Raw genomic sequence first — 21,793 nt, forward strand, 5'->3', positions numbered from 1 at the left:
TGATACGTTTATAGGCAGCGAAGAGATGGAAAATGAACAAAAATTTTGACAAAAAATTGGTGCATAATTAAAATGAAAGAAGTGGAAATTATCTTAAGCAAGCAATTTTAAAGAGTAATTAATTTATGTATACACTATTTATCAAATTAAAAGACAGAGAATATGATATTGGACACCATACATACAAATTGAACGAGTCTCAACTTTATTAACTCCAAAGTTTAATAAGAACTTTTACAATCTAGAGAAAGATCATTATGTTCTTGGAGACTCCATGCAGGCAAATTAGAGTTAATTTTTTTCAAATATTACTTGTAATCCACAACCACAAGAAATTAATCACCACAACGTAACCGCTAATTAATCTCATGATCCAAGGAAATTACAATCTCTTAAATAATTAACAAGTTTATATATAAATATAGTACTATAATAATATACAAAACGATAAAGCGGGACGAAACAGGGAGTAACCTATACATAATTAAGAAGAAAAACATCACTTTATAAGAACATTACATGTACACGTGATGTATACACAAAGCATCAAATCACCTTTATCTATTATAATACGTAATTTATTTTATTTTCAAAAGTACAAATTTAACATTTTACAATTTTTTTCATGTGTATATCCTTTGAGATAGTAACCTAATAATGTGAAAAGTTTATTTATACAAACAATATATATATATATATATATATATATATATATATAACACCTAAATTTTGTATATATTTCATGGACTCTAATCCACACAAGCCGAAAGATATGTTATATATCCAAGAATAAACTCTTTGACTCATCCACAAACGCAAGAATTAATTATTTAACTCCCACCACCGCCGCCGCCGCCGCCACCGCCACCGCCACAGCCTCCTCCGCCACCACCACCACCACAGCCTCCTCCTCCATCACCAGCACCACAGCCACCACCATAAAACCATCCACCGCCCCTCCGCTTCTTTTTTTCGTTAGAAGAGTCTCCACAAGCAAAAATGACCATAGAAATCATTAAAATTGAAATAACAACCATTCCCACCATTATCATCAGCCCTGAACCCTCGATTGGTGAGTCAGCACCTACCACACCGTAGAATCGCGCCATATTTTGTTTATACTTTAGTCAATTCTCTGCGAAAAATACAATATCATGACCTAGGCTATTTATAGCAAAAAAAGGGAGGGAGTTATAATAACAAAATAAGTTGTAATGCAAATGAACAGGGAAAAGTAAGGGGACAAATATTGGTGTGTAGGAAAGAAAATTGTGGAGAAAAGAAAGAAAAGCAAGGAGGAAAGGGACGTCCACAAAGTGTGGACATCCACTTTCACAATATGCTAAATTAATCTCATGATCCAAGGAAACAATCTCTTATATAGGCTTTTGTGATGTTTGGGTTGTAGACTTTTCGTAATGTTCAACTTCAACGAAGTTGCAATTAAGTTCATCATAAGAAAGACATCCTTTAATTTGGTCAAAATTGTTTAATTAAGTTGTTTGAGCAAGGCTTCAACGTGACTATCACTATAAGAAAATATGGAATTTATCGACAATTACTAATTAATTCATTTCTAAAATATTTCTAACTAATTTAAACTTTTTATAATCCATCATTAACTCATAATTAAATAAAATTAGCATGGTATTTTTTATTATTTAGCTATCAAATTTTATCCATCGGTAATATATTCACGTCTTTCTTGGAATTTTCAAACACTTTTGCTGGTATATTATTAAACAAATATTCCGACCCATGATCAAAAATCTCATAAGACTTTCTGTTAAACTGTGGTCCAGATTTATTAATTTATTACTCCACTATAATAAGAAATCAGAGACTCAAACCATAGAAAAAAAGTATGTGGCGCGTTGACTATTATACAGATATTTCCTCTATTTTTTTTATCGAATTTTAATTTGGCACACTTATTAAAAAAAAAAATTAGTATAGTAAATTTATCATTTTATTTCTATTAATTGATAAAGTTTTAAATATATTTATTCACTGCATTTTTCAAAGAAATGAGGTATAATAGAAAGAAAAAAATTATCCTTTCTTGATTTGTTAAAATTAATAAGTAAAAAGAAAAATCAAATTAAAAATATTTGACAAGTAAATAGGAACGGAGGGAATATATTTTTGTTGTTCCGACTAGACACTGTACATTTTCTTTCTCCTTACACTGTTGTCCAACTAGTGCTGGCAAACTTAATAAAGTATCAAAATATCTTATCCAATTCAAGGAAGTTGCACTTAATTTTGTCCATAATTAAGAGCAACTAATTATTTGGTTCCTTAACTCTTTAAACTTCTTTTTGGGAGCATACATTATGCATATTTTTAATTTAAAATTTTAATTTTATTTTATGTACCTGTTATTTAGGGATACATACAAAACTTATTCAAACTTGCTTCCTTGCTTTAATACGAAAAAAACTACATTCATATATTGGTACATGTAAGTCGGTACATTGCTTATGGAAAAAGGAACTTAAAATAAATACACTATGCTAGTTTATTTGTACTTTCCTTCCCTTAATATTTATCCTAAAAATATGTGGGGAAAATTAAGATGCAAAAGATAGGCACAGACTACCAAATAAAAGAAAATAGAATAGAGAGAAATCAATACTCCTTCCGTTCATTTTTACTTATTCACTATACTAAAAATAGATATCCAACAATATTTGTCTAATTTATGCAATTAAGAGATAATTTACATTTAGTTCCTAATTTACCCTTATCAATAATTAGTAGTCATTTTTCTATTACATTTTTCAAGACAATGTATTTATTATATTCAAAGGGTGATATGATAAAATTACCCTTTTATTTATAGTTTCTTAAAAATGTTGGATTCATATGAACCGATTACTTAATTATACTGTCCATCGGCAACCAATAACCAGGAATGGCTCAACATAAGTGGAGGCCTAAAGCGAAATCTGAGGCCTAAAATTTAAATAATTTTTATATGTATTTATTTAAAATATATTTTTCTTACACTTTTTAGATGAAGATTATTACTTCATATTTTTTTAATAAATGATTTCTTTGGGGAAAAAAATCAATTATTACTTTTAGGTAAGATTATTAATTCAACGTTAAAAAATATTTTTTTACTGAGACAATCATTAAATAAATTTTTAACATAATTCTATAAGTAATAAGTTGATTAACATAATTCTATAAATAATAAGTTGATAAACTTTAAATAAAGATAAGATCTTAACAATAGAATTGATTCAAGAAGTTGATAAGTTGGTCTCCACTTTAATATGCTTGTGGTAATCCTTGAAATTTAAGAAGATATAAGAAAAGAATTTGCAATTCACTTTGTACAACACTTTTCGACTATTGATTGATATTTTTGACAAGAGTATTATTCTAACTTATCAAAAAATTGAATAAGGATAATACAAAATGAGTTAAAAAGAATAAAATAATGTAAATATTAATGGAGAGTACTTAAGAAGACAACAATTTTTTCTTGATTTCTTCTATTTGAATGGGGGTTAAAGAGAATAAAATAATATATTATTTTTTAAAAAAAATATACTTTTTATTATAAATAATTAATTTTTTAGTTAAAAAATTACACATTATTGATATAAAATAAACTTAGTAAATTAAAAATAAAGGAGAAAGAAATAGTAAGAGAAAAAGAAAATTTTTAAGAGAATTCAGTGTAAAAACGCGTGAATGTACTGTTCATCTAGTGAAAATACTATTCCTCCACTGACTACATTTTCAATAATTATAATATATTTTTGATAAAAATTTGAGCCCCCCCAAAAAATTGAGGGCCTAAGACTTATGCCTTATTTCTTATAACATGAGCCAGCCCTGCCAATAACGATGGGATTATGTACAGATTAATAAAGAAAAAATTACGCGGTATGATAAACTTACTATTATAATACGTGTTTAAGGTATAATTTAAAATAATTATGATTCGCAGCAAATATATTTGCGCGATATGAGAAATCTCGCTGCCAGATATACAATATATATGTATATCAATTACCATTATACAATTTTTTAGATAAATATATATATATATATATACATACAATTCGACAAATATATATATAAAATTTGCCTCCCGCTCGCTCGCCTATTGCTCACATCTCTCCTCCCTCTCTCAATCTTGCTTGCTTCTCTCCTCCTTTTTCTCAATTTCGCTTGCCAGATATATAAATACACATGTATATCAGTATTTATATATTTCGTTATTTAAATAATTCGTCGATATTAAATAAACTACTCTCAACTTTATAATTAATAACAGTAAAGTTTTATTAAGAACTTTCACAAATCTAAAGATAATGGATTACATATATATGTAGTTATGTACACATTACCTGGACACAAGCCAAAAGAAAATCAATAAATATCCAAGAACAAGCTATTGACTCCACAGCAACAAGAGTTTAATCAACACCAACGCCACCACCACCGCCAGCACCACCACCACCACCATCACAACCACCACCACCACAACCACCACCGCAACCTGCTCCACCGCCTCCTCCACTTACATGATAGTACCCATCGTCGTCCTTTTCGCCATTAGAGGAGTGATCCCCACAAGCAAAAATAACCATAGAAATCATTAAAACAGACATAATAATCATTCCCACCATTATCATTAAGCCCGATCCTTCAAGTGTTGTGCTCACATCTAATCCCACACCATTGAATCGTGCCATCTATATTTATGTTTCGACTTTATGTAATTATCTGCAGAAATAGTTATATGCTTCTAATTAATCTGACCATATACAAGTTTATATATATAGGCCTATTGTCATGATGCTTTGCTTTTCGTCTGAGTGTACCATTTATTACTCCCTCCCTCCATCTAACCATACTTATTTACACAATTCTTAAAAAATTATAAATAAAAAAGTAATATTATCATATCACACTTTAAATATAATAAATATAATATCTTAAAAAATATAATAGGAAAATGACTATTAATTAATGATAAGGATAAATTAGAAACTAAGTGTAAATTATTTATTGATTTCATAAATTAGACAAATATTATTGGACATTTATTTTTAATATAGTGAACAAAGGGAGTATATAATGTACATCGTTTAGGTATACCCTTGATTAATCTAATTATTCTAATAATGTAGAAACTATCGTAAAGTTTAATGAAGTTTCAATTACATTTATATTATCTAAGAGGGCGACTTTGATTAGGTCGTTAATGTTTAAACATCTTGATTTTCAAACTTGTTTAATGGTATTATCAAGAATTAGCCCAATTGATGACCCTAACAATGGAGTGGATTTACTTCTTTTTTTAAAAATAATCTTAAAGATTATTAGAAAGGACGACAAGCATTTTGAGACAATGGAGTACTTTTATTCCATCAATAACTTTCTTTTTGAAGCTTTTTAATTACACTGTGTGATTTAAGCCACACCATTTTATGTTGAGACTTCCAGCGCTATCACCAATAACAACAATATACTTTGTGTGCCTCTACCAGTGTTTTTAATAAACCCTCAAATAAAAAATATAATTTTTAAGTTGAATTGCAAGAAAAGACTCCACTTGAACTACTAGACGATAAAGTCTTGTTCTGCCATCATAACCTACTAGACCATAAGGTCTTGCTCTCCCATCATAACTTTTATTTATTAATTAATATTGCAAGAAAATCAAAATATCAACAAATTGCCAGGAGTAGCTAGCTGCAAGAATAACCACTTTCTAGTTAAAAAAAAAGATTAGTAGCCTGTTTGGATTGACTTATTTTTAAGTAGCTTATAAGTTGAAAATCGCTTATACGTTTAAAAAGAAAAAGGTACATGCAGGCCAATTTTTTTTTTTTTGACTTATAAGTTATTTTCAATTTATAAACTGCTTAAAATAAATGACTTATTTTTAAGCAGCTTATAAGTTGAAAATTGCTTATACGTTTAAAAAGGAAAAAGTAGATGCAGGCCAACTTTTTTTTTTGACTTATAAGTTATTTTCAATTTATAAACTGCTTAAAATAAATTCATCCAAATAAACTCAACTATTTATCGGGGCTTATTTTAAACACAAAATGACTTTAAGTTGGCAAGTCAAACACTCCAAGAAAAGCTGTTTTAGCCTCTAGATATACATATTTTGTTTTCTATTTCTTTTTTGGCTAAACTACAAAATCAAAAACTTTCATTTAGATATACAAAGTCATCAATGAATTATCTAACTTTCATGATACATTGTCTATGTTTGCAGATGACAAAAACATTACATTCTGCTTTTCACAAGGAATTTTTTTTTCTTCCTACAAGTAATATATAACACAAAATTTTCTTCAGTATCCAGCCATTTTCTAGGCGAAAAAAATAAATCACCAGCTGCACACAAAACTGAGAAAACAACATATACTTCTCAACATCAACAGATGAATTGTTGTTAATATCTACAGCTCAGAGTGGCTAAAACTTGAAGAAATGGCTCTTTTTTAATATGCAACTCTAATTTGTATTATGGCCCTTCAGCTTTAGCAGGTCTTAATGATCTGAAACCACGACGGGTTACCTATTATGTTTTTTTGGGCTTGTCCTCTGCAAAACAATGATACAATATAGTGGATTAGAATCAAACCGACGTATTCAACAAAGCAACAGTTAATTAATCAACATCATGAAGTATCGAGCAAGTTGTAACTAACCATTATAAAGGTGCATATTGTACCCCGTATGGATGACACAAGGAAAAACAGAGAAAATGTTCAAGAAAAAAAGGGTTCGTATCCACTAGACATACATGAAAGATTTGGTTCATTTATTGTTCCATCTTAACATGTCGAAAAAAATGAGGAAAACAATGTGCTGCAAGTGGAATCCGACCATTACAAACTCTTGCCTGGATGCTATTTCTCACCTAGATTTCCTAATCAGCTCATTGTCTCAAGACAGGTACATCTTACTTCAATTCACTTAACGCTTCCTCATAATTATGGAGTTTTTTTGCTACTTATAAAGTTTGCATGCCATTCTCTGTGTGTGCGCGCCTAAATAAAAATCAGCAATGAATTCATAACTCCATAACAAGTGTTTGCCATATTCTGCTTTAATTCTTGCTTTCTGTATTTTGCGAAGTGTTTCAGTTTCCAAAAATTGTATATCCCAACTAAAATGTTTAACGCTTGACAAGACTAAAAATGGTTAACCAGTTATCTTATTTAACTGCAGAAGAAATGCTCAAGAACTGAACAATAGCAAAGCAGAAGAGAATAGAATAGAATAACAGTGACAATAACAGATATTATCAGTTAAAACAAACACCAAAAGAGTATATAAGTCAAAGATCATGAGCTTCCATATAGTAATTTCACGAACAGAATATAACTTACGTATAGCCTCTGGATCTATATGCACAAAGAAGCTTGCAGCGACAATCAAATAGCAGAGAAGGAGCATCAGTCCTTTAAAGTAATTGGAAGTTCCGTCCTGCAGAAAGAGGAAAGGTTAACAGGAAAAATAATGTTTAACAGCAGGAAGCCTTGGAAACTAAAATTCAATCATAATCCCAGGAGTGAAGCAAAGAACAAAGGATCGAGAAGGAGGAGGAAAAAGAGACATGACATTTCTTTAACTGGATCAAGCTCCTACTCAAGACTTGAAGAAATTTCAATTTTTTGAACAAATACATTGCCTTATATTGTAATTTTCAAGCAATTTGAATAGACGAGTAAGTTTTAAATTTACACCAACCTCAACCTCTAAATTAAAAGACGGCTTAGAAACCACCAAGACAAAAGTAATACCCCTCAGAGAAATGGGAAAAATGTAGAACCAGAAGACTTTGGAATTATCTAGTTTAAGAGCAGACCTGCAGCATGAATGCTACTACAAGGACACTCATGAAAAGTGTGGCCGTTTCAAACAACTGGAAATTCAAATCCATAGGACGACCCATAATCCATCCAACCACCACGCAAAAGGGGATCTGCATCAAAGTAAAGGTTTAAAGAGGAATAAACTCCCAGGGTTTATATAGATTACAATCAACGCCAACACACATTAACAAGTACAAATGTTGAATAGTTATAAAAGAAACTTCAAAGAAAATTAATCGATTATGAACAACAAAAGCAGGACGTGTAAGAAAGAGATATGTGCTTATGAACAGACTATTTAGGAAAGCTAGAAAGACAGACTGAGTTATAAGAATTTTCATACATATTTAATACATAGGAAAACTAGTAGGGTACTTTCAGGAAATGATGACCGCAATACGAGAACAAATTCAATGTATTATTTTACTTGGAAGTTGACATGGTTCCAAATGTATTTATCTTAAATGAAAAAGTGGCAAGCATGTAAGTTCTGTGTCATGACTTATGTAATACGAGGAAAATATTCAGTGGAAGTTACTATGTGATGATCCAGCAAGTAAAGCCGGATAAAATATGAGATTACACATCTACATTCAGTTACAGCTAATGCCTAATGGTAGAGTCTTCCTAAATGAGACGTTCAATCTGAACCTATTCAAGAGTAACTTACTTCTTAAAGTTTCTCTTTGGTGTAATTAACATGCGTTAACATTTTGAATTACCTACCCCAAACATGGCAATCTGCGTTGATGAGCCTATTGCCACTCCCAAAGAGATGTCCTGTAATGGCACCAGGTAAGTGAAGAAAAAGGATAGTAAACCATAGTTTTGATACACAGAAAAGATAGAAGAATTTACAAGCTTGTCTTTGACTGCAAACATGACAGCACCAGCATGTTCAGCTGCATTTCCAACAATCGGTAGCAGTATGACACTTATAAATGCCACTGGAATACTCATAGCAACTGATGCCCCCTGAAAACATAGTGTAATTTATTGGCAGATAAACTCAAAAAAGAATTATTTTTTAGTTTGTCTTAGGATACTTATATGTGTCAAAGATAGAGAACACAGACTAGAGATGATTCCCAAGTTATTGATAATTGGATGATTCTATTAATAGAATGCCAAAGTATGGAAATTGGAAAATGAGAATAAATAGCAGGACAAAGAAATTACCTCTATGGCATTAACCAGGTATTCTGACAAGACCGCGATCCATAGTGTCAAAATCGAAAGCCATATGATTGACCCCCATTTTGATATCTCAGGAGCTTCTTCCTCTTCTAGGCTCTCGTCATTCTCACCCTCTTCCTGAATTTTATTAAACTTTTAGGAAACCTGAAGCAAACTCAATGGAAGAGTAATGTAGCTAATAGACCTATTGATCAGCCTAGCCTGTGTGGGATAAAGGGTGGTTTGAAGAGGGAACTTAACAATTGTAGGACCTTTTGGTTTCCTCATTGATAGAATGTACAGAAGACTGCATAATATTCCAAATCATCATTCTACATGCAGATATGGATCTGAGTACGAGCCACTCAAGTGTTTAAGGCAAAAAAGATAAAATAAGAAGGAACCAAGTATCTGATTCTCCAAATTTAGTGGAAGCTTAGAAACAAAAAGAAGTTATCTCCTTGTAGGAAAGTGAGGAATATTCTAACTTCCAGATTAACATATGCAGTGGTTACTCTAATGGAAGTACAATCACAAAGTGAATCAGAAAATTCGACCGGAGAAGTACGGCTTAAGCAATTCGAATGACCAAAACTTTTTATCTTCCAGTTTCGACAAACAGTTCTGTATCTAGGGTCAGCAACATTTAACAATAAAAAAAGTGCGGAGAAAATAAAGGACCCCAACCTCAGCAATTGGCATGTAAAGACTATTCTGACTAGTCAGCTGATAAAACAGGTATGCACCGTATGCTACAAGCATTACGCAGCTGCTAAATCGGGAAAGTGCCAGCTCTGACTTCCCAAAATGCAACTCGGTGTGTGTAAAATGGAGGACAGCAGGGAACAGTAGGCCCATCACTGCCATCAAAAGCAACCCCGAATTCATCACTGCATTTCCCTGACAGCGAAGACTCTGAGAATGTCAGAACTTGCTATCATGATTGTGAGATACAATTTGAACTAAACTGATATTTATTTTCAGGTCATATAAATATGGTAGCATAATAACATAGTCTACCTTGTCAAAAAGCTGGTCCTTAGTGGAATGAACAATTCCACCAGCAAAAAATGCACATCCAAGCACTAGTAATGTATTAGACAGTATTGATCCTAATAATGACTGCTGAACCACACGAATCATTCCCCTTCTCAGTGCATACATTGATATTATTAGCTCTGTTGCGTTACCAAAAGTTGCGTTTAGAAGTCCTCCAACTGCAACATCACAATAGCAGATTTCTCAAAGTTGAAACAAGTGAATGCAAGTTAAGACTGAAAAAGTGATCATTATTCTAATGCAACACAATGTCCCATGATAAACAATCACATACAGAAGAAAAATGACCTTTGAGTCAAGTATATGAAAATTACATATGTACATTTATGATATGAAGCAACAACAAAGATTACCTGTTGGCCCTGTATAGAAAGCCAGCTGCCTACATAAATGGAAAACCAAAAAAAACATCAATTATGAAAAGTGTAAATACTATAAACAGCTTTTAAATAACATAAATCATCGCCTTCAGCTTGTTGTTCAAGTACAAAGTTCCACGTTATCAACTTAATAGAGACCATAATTTTAAAGCTATACAGTTTCCAAATTATCCATACAGCAAAACACGAGCATGAAAAAGTGTAACTGCATTCTAGCCCAAACTTCCATTTTACTGTCATTAGTAGACACTAATTCTGAAATGTTAAGTAAACAGTGACAAGTCCTTGCCAACAGCAAATGCATTCCCCTTGATCCTAAATGTTCGGCTCATACAAACTACGGTAGATACTGAGTGTAGAGAATTACTCTGTCGCCCAACCTAAACGCTCTGCAAGGGGTATGATTCCTAACAAGCTAAGAAAAAAGATCCATCCCTGAAAAAGTCATGACAGTAAAGAACAAGAGAAAAATAATGTGAGTAATTAAGCTCTTTTAAGAATATAAGATACCAGACTGGAGATAGTTTGCAACTTACGTGATGATCAGTCAACATATCAACAAGCATGGCTAAGGGACCACAAGGAATAAGTAGGTTTAACTTCTTGGAGAACAAAACTATGTGCATCTGCCTTAGTATATTATTCCACATACATTTACAACTGATATCATCTGTATCGGTGTTAAAAACGGATATCTGAGGAGTGGCATCCATAGAAAATGTCCTCCTATCATTATGCTTAGAGTCCACACGGTTCTCATCCTCAAGCTGAAGTACCGCTCTTCCTTCTAGTGAACCCATCTGTTTAGCCAGCATTCCTTCATTAGATAAGATAAAACAAGACCAAAAGCCTCTACGATAGTTTTGGTCACAATGCAGAATAAAATTCTAAAATAAACAGAACAATATAATGTTCTTTTCACAGGCATGACCACATGAGAAAAGTTCCTCAAATCGAGCCACACATCACCTTGTTCTACTTTCCACACAGACTTGATGCATTCAATAAATAACCTTAATTTTATTTATCAAAAGGAAAAGAAAAAGAAGGTAGTTAACAGCTAAGTTGCTCAGACTTTTTTCATCCGTGTCGACATGACATGGGTGTGGGTGTGCGATCCATACCCGATCTAGTCAACCAATTTTGGGTACTTTGACCAAACTCATCAGAGAAATTCCGGACATATTCAATTATTTCTTTAATCAAAACAAAATCTAAGGTGAAACTGAAAAAAATGGAATACCTTGTATATAGAAATTTCTATGTCACTCCTTTTCCCTTTATCTCCTTCCAGGATTCTCTTGTTGATCCATATTTCCTCCTCAAGTTCTCCAAGTAATATCTCATAATTTAGGTTTTATAACTACATTTTTAGCTGAATCCCCGCTCCCATATCCATACATGGATCCATATCCCTAAATCTTAAAATTTAGATCATGAAGAATCTGACCTCTAGATGCGCACCCGTATCGGACACCCGCACTCGAGTCCGAGCAACTTAGGTTAATAGAATGTTAATGAGTGATTAGGAAGGGGACACAACATAAAACCTTCCAGGTGCAATGGAAAACTGACAAGGAGTTTGATTTATTTCTATATGAAGAAGACCAAAATCAGTATTTAACCCTTGATCACCTCTCTTAGAAGTTTCAAAATTAAAGCTCCCTATCGACTTCGTGTGTGAATTTAATCAATCACTAATTTTGAAACAGAACAACAGAAACAACAACTACACCTAAGTCTCAGACAAGTTGGGAGTTATTTCGAAACAAAAATGATAAAGAAAATAAGTTTACAATTCAAGGATATGACGAAAAATAAGAAACATAAGATTCTTCAAAAACTCAAAACTAACTCACTCCCAACAATTTTTTCTTCATAATCATAAAATTTGCTAAATTAACATAACAATGACCATATATATATAAAAATAAAAAAAAGCCGGATGCACTAAGCTCCTTCTATGCGCCGCAAGGACCGGATTATACACAGAATTAGAGAAAAAGGAAAAACTCACTTCAAGATGGGACTTCCCCCCTGAAAATTGTGAATCTTTAGCCATCCACTAATGATTCTGCTCAGCTGAGAAAACAGAAAAATTTCCATCTCCAACCATTTGCATAGCTAGCTGCCAGTAAAAAATCAAACCCAAAGAAAAGAGTTTTAATTTTATTTTTCAATCAGTTAGTGAAATACCAAAGAGGAAAACAAAGATCAATAAATATCAAGAAAGGCTTATGGGACAAATTAATTTATCAAAAAAAGAATCTTTATTTATTACCTGATGAAGGTCAACAAGTTGTGCTAGAAAACCCAATTCGTGATACGCATGTTCTCTTTTGATTTATTGTCAAACAAAATTAAAGAATCTTCACAAGGGAATTAATTCTTTTTACTGCACCCAAAAGTTTTTTTCTTTGCAAAAATTTACACTTAATTTTTCTCTGTCTTTGTCAAAGATTGAAACTTTTTTTTCCTTCTTTGTCTTAGTTTCTTTATGTTGCTTTGGCGTAGTTTGCGGTACGAAATGGTGAGAAAAGGGGGGCGGTTGGTATAGTTGGTTATTGATGGATCAGAAATAACAAAGCATCATAACCTTTGGAAGATCAAACTCCAATGTCAACAGCTGGTACTAAACTGCCAAATCTTATTCGCGATTCAACTTGTTATACATATTTATCTATTGGCTATTTCATATTAATTTGGTACGTCTCATTAATATAAGAATTAAATAATTTTGTCTATTAAAATTTTATACATGACAGATGAAGGGTCATATCATGTCACTACCAATAATATTCTACACGAACTTGTTGTAAAAGCAAACACTTTTAATTTCCTTGTAGCTAATTGTTGCGGAAATTTACAAGGTAATTGAAAGCTGGCTTTGTAAAAGTTTTCAAGACTTTTGAGGAAAGGTATATATTCTCATAAAATTAGGCGTTTTTCTCTGGATTGATTTTTAATTTTTGTTATTTAGGGCATCTCCAATCCTTCGGTGGTAGCACCAAATTTGGTGCAAAGCAACTCCAATCCATTGTATTAAATTTTATACAAAAAAATTTTTTCTTTCTTTCTTTATTATTATATTATTATTATTTTTTTCATTTATATTTTCTTATTTCATAAAATAAAATTCTTTCTAAAAAACATTCACTATATATAATTTTCATATTGTTTCAAATTATAGTCGTTTAATATAAAATTATTTTATATCATAATTTTTTAAATAATATAAATTGCTAGCAAATATTACATATGATACATAATAATGGATAACACAAATAAAAGTGAAATCATTAACGAAATATAATTAAATAAACATTACACAATTGAAAATATTATTTTAAGTTCTACATGAATATTCAACTTTCAAGATCACTACGGTGCTCCCATAAATGCTCTAGTAATGCATTACGTAGTCCAAAATGAACTTCGTTGTCCTTAATTTTTTTATGTCGAGCAAAAATTTATTGAAATCGATAATTTTCATCTACTTTCACTTCTACCGTCGGAGTTGAACCATCTAACCAATCTTGAATTGCTGCATTAAGATCACGCTCATCCTCAATTATCATGTTGTGCATTATAATACATGAAGTTAATATATTCATCAATTTATATTTTTGCATATTTAATTTTTGTCAAGGTTAATTGTACTTATATATCCAATTCAAATTTATAGTAGAATTAACATAAATTTAATTTCAAAAAAATTCAAGTAAAGGAAAATAATATATAAAAAAATTAAAATTTAATCTAAAATTAATATTATAAAAATATTGCGTAAAACTAATAAAATATTTTAATTAAAACATACCAATTTATATAATATTTAATTAAAAGTATGGTATAAAAAAATAATAATAAAGGACAATTGGTGTAATGAATAGTGTAACACCATATTTGGTGCTATACTATTCACACACCAAATTTGGTACAAAATATGGCATGGATTGGAGCAGCTTTGCACCAAATATAACATTTGGTGCAAAATTTGGCATGGATTGGAGATGGCCTTAATAATTAAATTTATACCTAATAAAATATTTTTTTTAAAAATAAAATCATATTCGAACATAACTATGGGACCTATGAAAAAAGATATTATTTTTATGAGGAATGTAAATTAAAGACTACTGCAAAATAGAGACACATGTGCAATGACCCCATATATTCTTGCTTATTTTTTGTGGGTTGGCCCCGGAAGCTAGATTATTTATATGAGCTTGCTTTGAAGTTATTGTGAAAACTAAGTGAATGATCTCAATCATTCATTAATGAACTCAGAGAAAGAAAACTGAAACTCAGAGAGAAGGGAGAAAGGAAAACTCAGAAAGGAGAAGATAAATATTTTATTGATCTCAATCACAGAATGTACAGCTTGTTGATCTATATATAAACATACACTTGAACTCCTTCTAACTAATTCTAATTGACAGCTCATTATTGATAGTTGTGTAACTAACTATTTGAGTTAACTAACTGAATGCACACGCACAGCTCACACACTTTGAAATGTACAGCTAACTAACTATCTGACACATTGATAACTAACTAACAGAAACTGAGAAAATGGTTTAAACTCAGATTGTGCATTGTTGTTATATGCACATTGTAATACTCCCCCTCAAGTTGAAGGGTGCAAAATATTGAGCACACCAAGCTTGTTTAGTAAATGAGAATGCTGAGCATAACTTAGGCCCTTAGTCAACAAATCAGCCACTTGTTGTTGTGTGGGAACATAAACAGTCTGAATCAAACCATCTTTGATCTTGTCCCTTATAAAATGACAATCAATTTCTATGTGTTTTATCCTTTCATGGAACACAGGATTAGCTGCCAATTAAATTACAGACTTGCTATCACTCAACACTGTGATGGCCATCTGTACAGGCACATTGAGCTCACTGAACAGACCAAGTAACCAAGTTACTTCTACTACAGCTGAAGCCATGCTTCTATACTAAGCCTCAGCTGACAGCCTCAGCTGAACTTCTAGATAGAGTGTGTTGCTTCTTTGACTTCCATGAAACTAAAGGCTGTCCAAACTTCACTACATACCTTGTAACAGATCTTCGGATATTGGGACATGCAGCCCAATCTGAGTCACACCAACACATCAATGTAGTAGTAGGCTGAGCTTTTAACCAAATACCCTGGCCAATTGTCCCTTTCAAGTACCTCACTACTTTGGTAGCTGCCTCCCAATGAGACTTCTTGAGGTGTTGTATAAATTGACTAAGTATCTGAACTGCATAACTGATGTCGGGTCTGGTGATAGAGGCATACATCAGTTTGCCTACTATTCTTTAATATGCTGAGATGTCTGGTAAGATGTCATCTCCATGAACATCATTAGCTTGATCAACTTCTATTGAGGTCAGTCTCTGATTTGTCTCCAATGGAGTGGCTGCAAATTTTGCTCCACTTAGGCCTGTATCAGAAATAAGCTCCAGTATATACTTTCTTTGGTTCAGGATAATCCCAGCTTTGGATCTCAAAACTTCAATTCCCAGAAAATATATAAATTCTTCCAAGTCTTTGAGTTTAAACTGATGGTGTAACATCTCTCTTGCCATTTTAATCAGTGTCTTATTATCCCCAGTAATGAGTAAATCATCAACATAGATCAAAATGAGGATTATCCCCTCTAGCTTCTTCAAAATGAACGAGGAGTAATCATGGAAACTTTGAGTGAAGCCTGCTACCAATAGTGTATGGTAAGCTTAATATTCCATTGTCTAGAGGCTTGCTTAAGGTCATACAAGGACTTAAGCAACTTACATACTTTGTTGGAGCCCTGATTACTGAATCCTTCTGGCATTGTCATATAGACCTCTTCATCTAAATTACCTTGGAGGAAAGCATTGTACATATCCATTTGGTATAAACCCCATTCTCTTGATGCAGCTAAGAAAATAACACATCTGACTATGACCATTTTTGCAACAGGTGAAAAAGTGTCATGATAGTCTAACCCCTCTTGTTGACTGTAACCTTTGACAACCAGTTGTTCTTTGAATCTTTCTACCTCACCATTTGCTTGGTATTTGATCTTAAATACCCATTTTGAACCAATGGTGTATTTTTCTTGCGGCAAAACAACCACCATCCAGGTCTTGTTATCTTCAAGTGCCTTAATTTCCAGCTTCATAGCTTGGATCCATCTATCATCTTTAGCATCTTCTTTGAAGGTTTTTGTGTTCACCAATGCAGAAAACTTTGCCAAATAACTGTGGTAATGTGAAGTAATGTGATTGTATGAAAGATAATTGGCTAATGGATATTTGCTACCTTGACCTTTTTTAGAATACACCTTTCATCCATATAGGTGGTCTAGTAAGTCTGGAAGTTTTCTAGATGAGGCCTCAGGTGGTGGTCTGTCAACACTAGAATGAACTGTTTCAACCTCCTCACTACTAGGATGTACAGCAACATGTAGAGTCATTTTTGATAATGATTCTGGTGGAGTCTCACCAACTGCACTATCCCGAGGTGAAATTACAGGAAGTGATATATGTAGAGGCTCAAGTTCATCATAACAACCAGTATTCAAGTCAACTTGTGGCTCTTGATCTGTCTATGAATATGCAAATAAAAAAATATGTTCTTGGAAGCTAACATCTCTATTAATGAAAAATCTTTTGGTCTCCATATCCATCAATAGATTGCCTTTCTGTATGGTGGAATAACCCATCAAAATAGCAGGTTTGGCTCTTTCAGAGAACTTATCACCTCTAGGGAGCACTGAAGCATAACAAAAGCATCCAATTACTCTCAAGTAACTTAGATTTGGGAACTTGGAGAATAACATTTCATAGGGACTCTTCCCATGAATTGCTGAGGAAGGTAATTTATTCATCAAGTAAACTGCAGCATTGATATAAATACCCCAATATCTGATAGGCATGGAAGCTTGAAATCTGATGACTCTAGCTATATTTAGGATTTGTCTATGTTTCCTCTTCACTACACCATTCTGTTGTGGTGTATGAGAACAATTACTCTGATGTATTATGCCTAAGGATAAAAATAATTCTTTGCACTGAGAATTAAAAAACTCTGACCCATTATCCGATCTTACAGTTTTTATGGTGAGACCAAATTGTGTCTTAATCATTAGGAAGAAGGTTTTGAGTGCTACAATAATTTCAGATTTAAGCTGTAGTAAATGCACCAAAGTATATTTGCTATAATCATCTATAATTGTCAAGAAATAGTATTTATTATCAAAGGTAGAAGTTTTATATGGTCCCTAAAGATCCATATATACAATATCAAAGGACATAGATGCTCTAGATTCACTAGTAGGAAATGGTAGTCTAGCTTGTTTAGCTAATGGGCAAATTGAACAACTGTTTAGGGACTCTACATTTTTGCTACTATGCGACAAATGTAAACATTTCAAGGCACAAGATGAAGGATGGCCTAGCCTTCTGTGCCATAAATCACAATCCTGCATGGAACTCCAGCAGCTATTTTCTGATGGTTCTGAACTTTACCTCATTTCCTTATTCTACATTCATTTGTGAGGATGTATAAACTTCCTTCTTCTTTATCAATTCCCTTCACCATGCCACTGTAAAGATCCTGAAATACACATAAATCAAGATAAAATAAAATAAAATAAGATAACTGTCTTGTGATTTTGGAGACTGACAACAGGTTGAGTTTGAAGTCTGGAACAAACAACACTTCTTTCACAGTTTTATTGTCAAACAAACATGCATCTCCAATGTGAGATATCTCAACTTTATCTCATATTAGTAAATTCACCTGATCTCTTTAGGACTTATCGATACACTTATTGTTTGTCAACAAGTTTCTATCTGGTGTTATATGATGAGATGCACCAGATTCTACTATTCAATTCTCTGAAAAAATATTGAATGATAAACAAGTAGCCATACATGTCATATTGACCTGTTTCATCTCCTTAGTATCTTTATTCAACAAGTCCATTATCTGCTTATATTCTCTATCAGTGAATCGATGTGCTTTGGCAACAAAGGCATTGTTCACTTCATGACTTGTTGAGGCTATCTGACTCTGATCCAATTAATCTCTAACAGTGTTGTTAGCTAAGTGTTGTCCATTGTGAGAATTATTACCTCCAAGATTACCAATACTTTGATTGTTATGCCCTCCAAATGCAAGAAATCCAGATTGATTCTTAAAGTTATTATTATTATAATCAGACTTCTTTCTATGTTTCCAATCAACAGGGTATCCAATTAGTTTGTAACAATTCTACTTAGTGTGACTAGTAAAGTTACAGTACTCACATTTTCTGCCTTTATAGTTTTGATTTCCAGAACTATACCCTTGACTTTTGTGAACTTGTATGGCAATAGGATCAGATTTTTCACTCACAGTAACTACACAAGATGAATGTTGGATTTCATCTTCTATTATCATAGCATATACTTGATTTATAGTTGGAGTGATGTCTTTCAATAAGATCTGCTTACATAATTACTCATATGATTCGTTTAGCCCACTCAGAAACTGAATTAACCTCAACTGATACAGATGATCTAAATACTATTTAGATTTAGGACACGCACAACTTGGTGAAGGTACTAAAGCATCAAATTCTCCCACAAATTCTTCAATTTAGTGAAATAAGTCAAAACAGAATCAGTACCTTGTGAAAGTGTGTTTTTCTTCCTATGCAGCTGATAGATCCTCATTCGATTCACTTTGTCAAAGCGCTCCTTTAAATCTTCCCAAACTATGTAAGCACTTGTGGAATATACAATTCCACTTAGAAGTTCTTCACTAACTGTACTCATTAGCCATGATAGAACAATGGCATTACAAGTCTTCCATTGTTCATGTAATTCATCATTATACAAGTTTTTGCTACATGCTCCAGTCACAAAGCCATACTTTCTTTTCCTCAAAAATGAAATTCTCATAGATCTACTCCATATTCCATAATTCTCAGATCCCTTCAGCTTGATAGGAATCAACATAGCTCATGATGCATCTGATGGTCCTATGTAAAGATGATCATTCTGATCTATTTTGAAAGTAGTCATTGTTGTCTTCTTCAACTCAAGTTTTCTTCTCTATTACCATCTAAGCTTGCTTTGATACCATGTGAAAACTAAGTGAATGATCTCAATCATCCATTAATGAATCAAAGAAAGAAAATTGAAACTCAGAGAGAAGGGAGAAAGAAAAACTCAGAAAGGAGAAAAGAAATGGTTTATTGATCTCAATCATAGAATGTACAGCTTGTTGATATATATATACATATACACTTGAACTTCTTCTAACTAATTCTAATTGACAGCTCATTATTGATAGTTATGTAACTAACTATTTAATTTAACTAACTGGATGCACACGCACATCTCACACACTTTGAAATGTACAGCTAACTAACTATCTGACACATTGATAACTAACTAACAGAAACTGAGAAAATGGTTTAAACTCAGATTGTGCATTGTTGTTATATGCACATTGCAATAGTTATCTTCACACATATTTAAAAGAGTCGACATAAATAAAATTAAAGATATTGATGTCTTGGTTATAAGCTTGAAAATTACATTAAGTAGAATTTTACAAGCGAGCTAAAAGTAGTCACCTCGTATCATTTTGAAGTAATTTCACTCCCTAGTCTATTTGTACGATGTTATTTAAAACGCAATTACATTTTAAAAAAAAAATATAATTGTAGTTTGTTAAGAGCTTTTAATATTAAAATCATTGTTATTACAATTTTGAAGAAGTGAATCTTAAATTTTAAATATGAAAATTGAGTATAAGTTAAGGAGTGAAGATTGCTTCAGAAAAGTAGTTTCAATTTTTGGCATACATTTTGGAACTTCAAACATTGGGTCTTGACAAACCAAACTATAGTCACGATTGTTCGAAAATTTGGCCTTGACAAGTCAAACATGATATATGAATATTTACTACTTTGATCTCGTATTTCTAAAGTTAGTTCCGGATTAAATTTAGAAAAATTTTCATAAACAACAAATATTAGGCCTTAAATAGGATCCTTTAGCTACAGTTTCACGAATTATAATTTTCAGCTACACTTTGATTTGCTATGCATTGTATCATTGTATTTTTTTGCGGGTTCGAAGGAAAAAAATACAAATACAAACTAACTAATTGCTTGAAAAAGGGAACAAACCTTTTCTATTATAGTAAATTAGCTAAAATCACTCCCTAAAAATCTTTCTGTTTCAAATTGGACTCTTAAGTAGCTGTTACAAAATCGAATACAAAATTGAAGATCCAATCAAATTCGACTATAAAATGCAAAATCAATAAAATTTATTATGTTCTTCATCAATTATGTCATACTCATTTAAATTTGAATACAAAAAATATTGTATTTGTATTGAGTTGACAATAACCATTGTATTATATTTTTATTCAATTATATCTGATTTGTATCATTGATAATAATTATTGTATTTATATTAAATTAATTACATCAGATTTGTATTCATTTTTTTGACAGTAATCATTATATTTGTTTATAAGTTGACAACAACTATTATATTTGTATATAAGTTGACAAAAACTAATTGTATTTGTATTTAGTTATATCATATTTGTATCTGTGATAGTATTCATCTTTTTCACAATAGTCATTATATTGTATTCACTAGACAATAACCATTGTATTTGTATTTAATTAACAATAGTCATTGTATTTATATTCAGATGTATTGGATCTGTAACTATACTTGTATCAATTATAAAAACAAATGATACAATCAACTACAAATATAAATACAAAAGAATGAAAACACACAAATGATGGTGCGTATACAAATACAAAAATGTATATGGATTGGAAAAAAAATACAAATCCAACCCTAAAAATTTGAGAAATTATCTCAAAAAAGAAGAAGATAATTCTACTTAAATTGACGGAATAATCTGAAAAATAAAGATACATAAAAGATCAAAAATATACAAAATAAAACTAAAAATTACGAAAAAATCTGAAAAAATACATAGTTACCTGCTTCAACGAGACTCTGATCGAAGATCTTTTGGAGGATTTTCCGTTTTGAGAAGAAAAAGGAGAAAATATCTATAATGGAAGAAAATCGGGTGGAATATGGAGAGACACGGATGAATCAAAAAAGAGAGGGCGGATTTGAGGAGAGAGGGTGTAGGAATATGGAGAGACACAGATGAATTAGAAGAGAGAGAGAGAGTGGGGTTGAGAAGAGAGAGTGTAGTTGATGGGGAGAGAAAATAGAATGTATTTTAGGATTGTAATTAAAACCAAATATTTTGCTATAAAAATAAGGGAAAATTACACCT

The 21,793-nt window shown here is 31.9% G+C and overlaps 2 protein-coding genes across 2 annotated transcripts; both read right to left on the reverse strand.

Annotated features, from left to right (window-relative positions):
- Positions 1 to 556: 556 nt before the first annotated feature.
- On the reverse strand, positions 557 to 4,872 carry LOC129892144 (uncharacterized). Its single transcript, XM_055967695.1, has 2 exons — positions 4,371 to 4,872; positions 557 to 1,135 (listed from the first exon to the last, which is right to left on the reverse strand). Exon 2 carries the CDS (start codon positions 1,107 to 1,109, stop codon positions 831 to 833), a length of 279 nt encoding a protein of 92 aa, XP_055823670.1. The 5' UTR covers positions 1,110 to 1,135; positions 4,371 to 4,872; the 3' UTR covers positions 557 to 830.
- Positions 4,873 to 6,188: 1,316 nt separating this feature from the next.
- On the reverse strand, positions 6,189 to 13,180 carry LOC129892213 (vacuolar cation/proton exchanger 3-like). Its single transcript, XM_055967769.1, has 13 exons — positions 12,762 to 13,180; positions 12,498 to 12,608; positions 11,017 to 11,280; positions 10,848 to 10,915; positions 10,454 to 10,482; positions 10,062 to 10,258; positions 9,729 to 9,941; positions 9,045 to 9,179; positions 8,724 to 8,840; positions 8,592 to 8,645; positions 7,859 to 7,975; positions 7,380 to 7,476; positions 6,189 to 6,588 (listed from the first exon to the last, which is right to left on the reverse strand). Exons 2-13 carry the CDS (start codon positions 12,540 to 12,542, stop codon positions 6,566 to 6,568), a joined length of 1,359 nt encoding a protein of 452 aa, XP_055823744.1. The 5' UTR covers positions 12,543 to 12,608; positions 12,762 to 13,180; the 3' UTR covers positions 6,189 to 6,565.
- Positions 13,181 to 21,793: the final 8,613 nt, after the last annotated feature.

Source organism: Solanum dulcamara, chromosome 6 (assembly GCF_947179165.1).
Source record: "Solanum dulcamara chromosome 6, daSolDulc1.2, whole genome shotgun sequence".
In the NCBI taxonomy this organism is placed as follows: domain Eukaryota; kingdom Viridiplantae; phylum Streptophyta; class Magnoliopsida; order Solanales; family Solanaceae; genus Solanum; species Solanum dulcamara.

Coding starts and splice junctions, on each gene's coding strand:
- LOC129892144 (XM_055967695.1), bottom strand. CDS start 1,109: ATGGCGCGATTCTACGGTGTGGTAGGTGCTGACTCACCAATCGAGGGT.
- LOC129892213 (XM_055967769.1), bottom strand. CDS start 12,542: ATGGCTAAAGATTCACAATTTTCAGGGGGGAAGTCCCATCTTGAA. Junction 8,646..8,723: donor TTGCAGTCAAAGACAAGCTT/GTAAATTCTTCT, acceptor GTGCCATTACAG/GACATCTCTTTGGGAGTGGC. Junction 6,589..7,379: donor TATAGATCCAGAGGCTATAC/GTAAGTTATATT, acceptor ATTGTTTTGCAG/AGGACAAGCCCAAAAAAACA.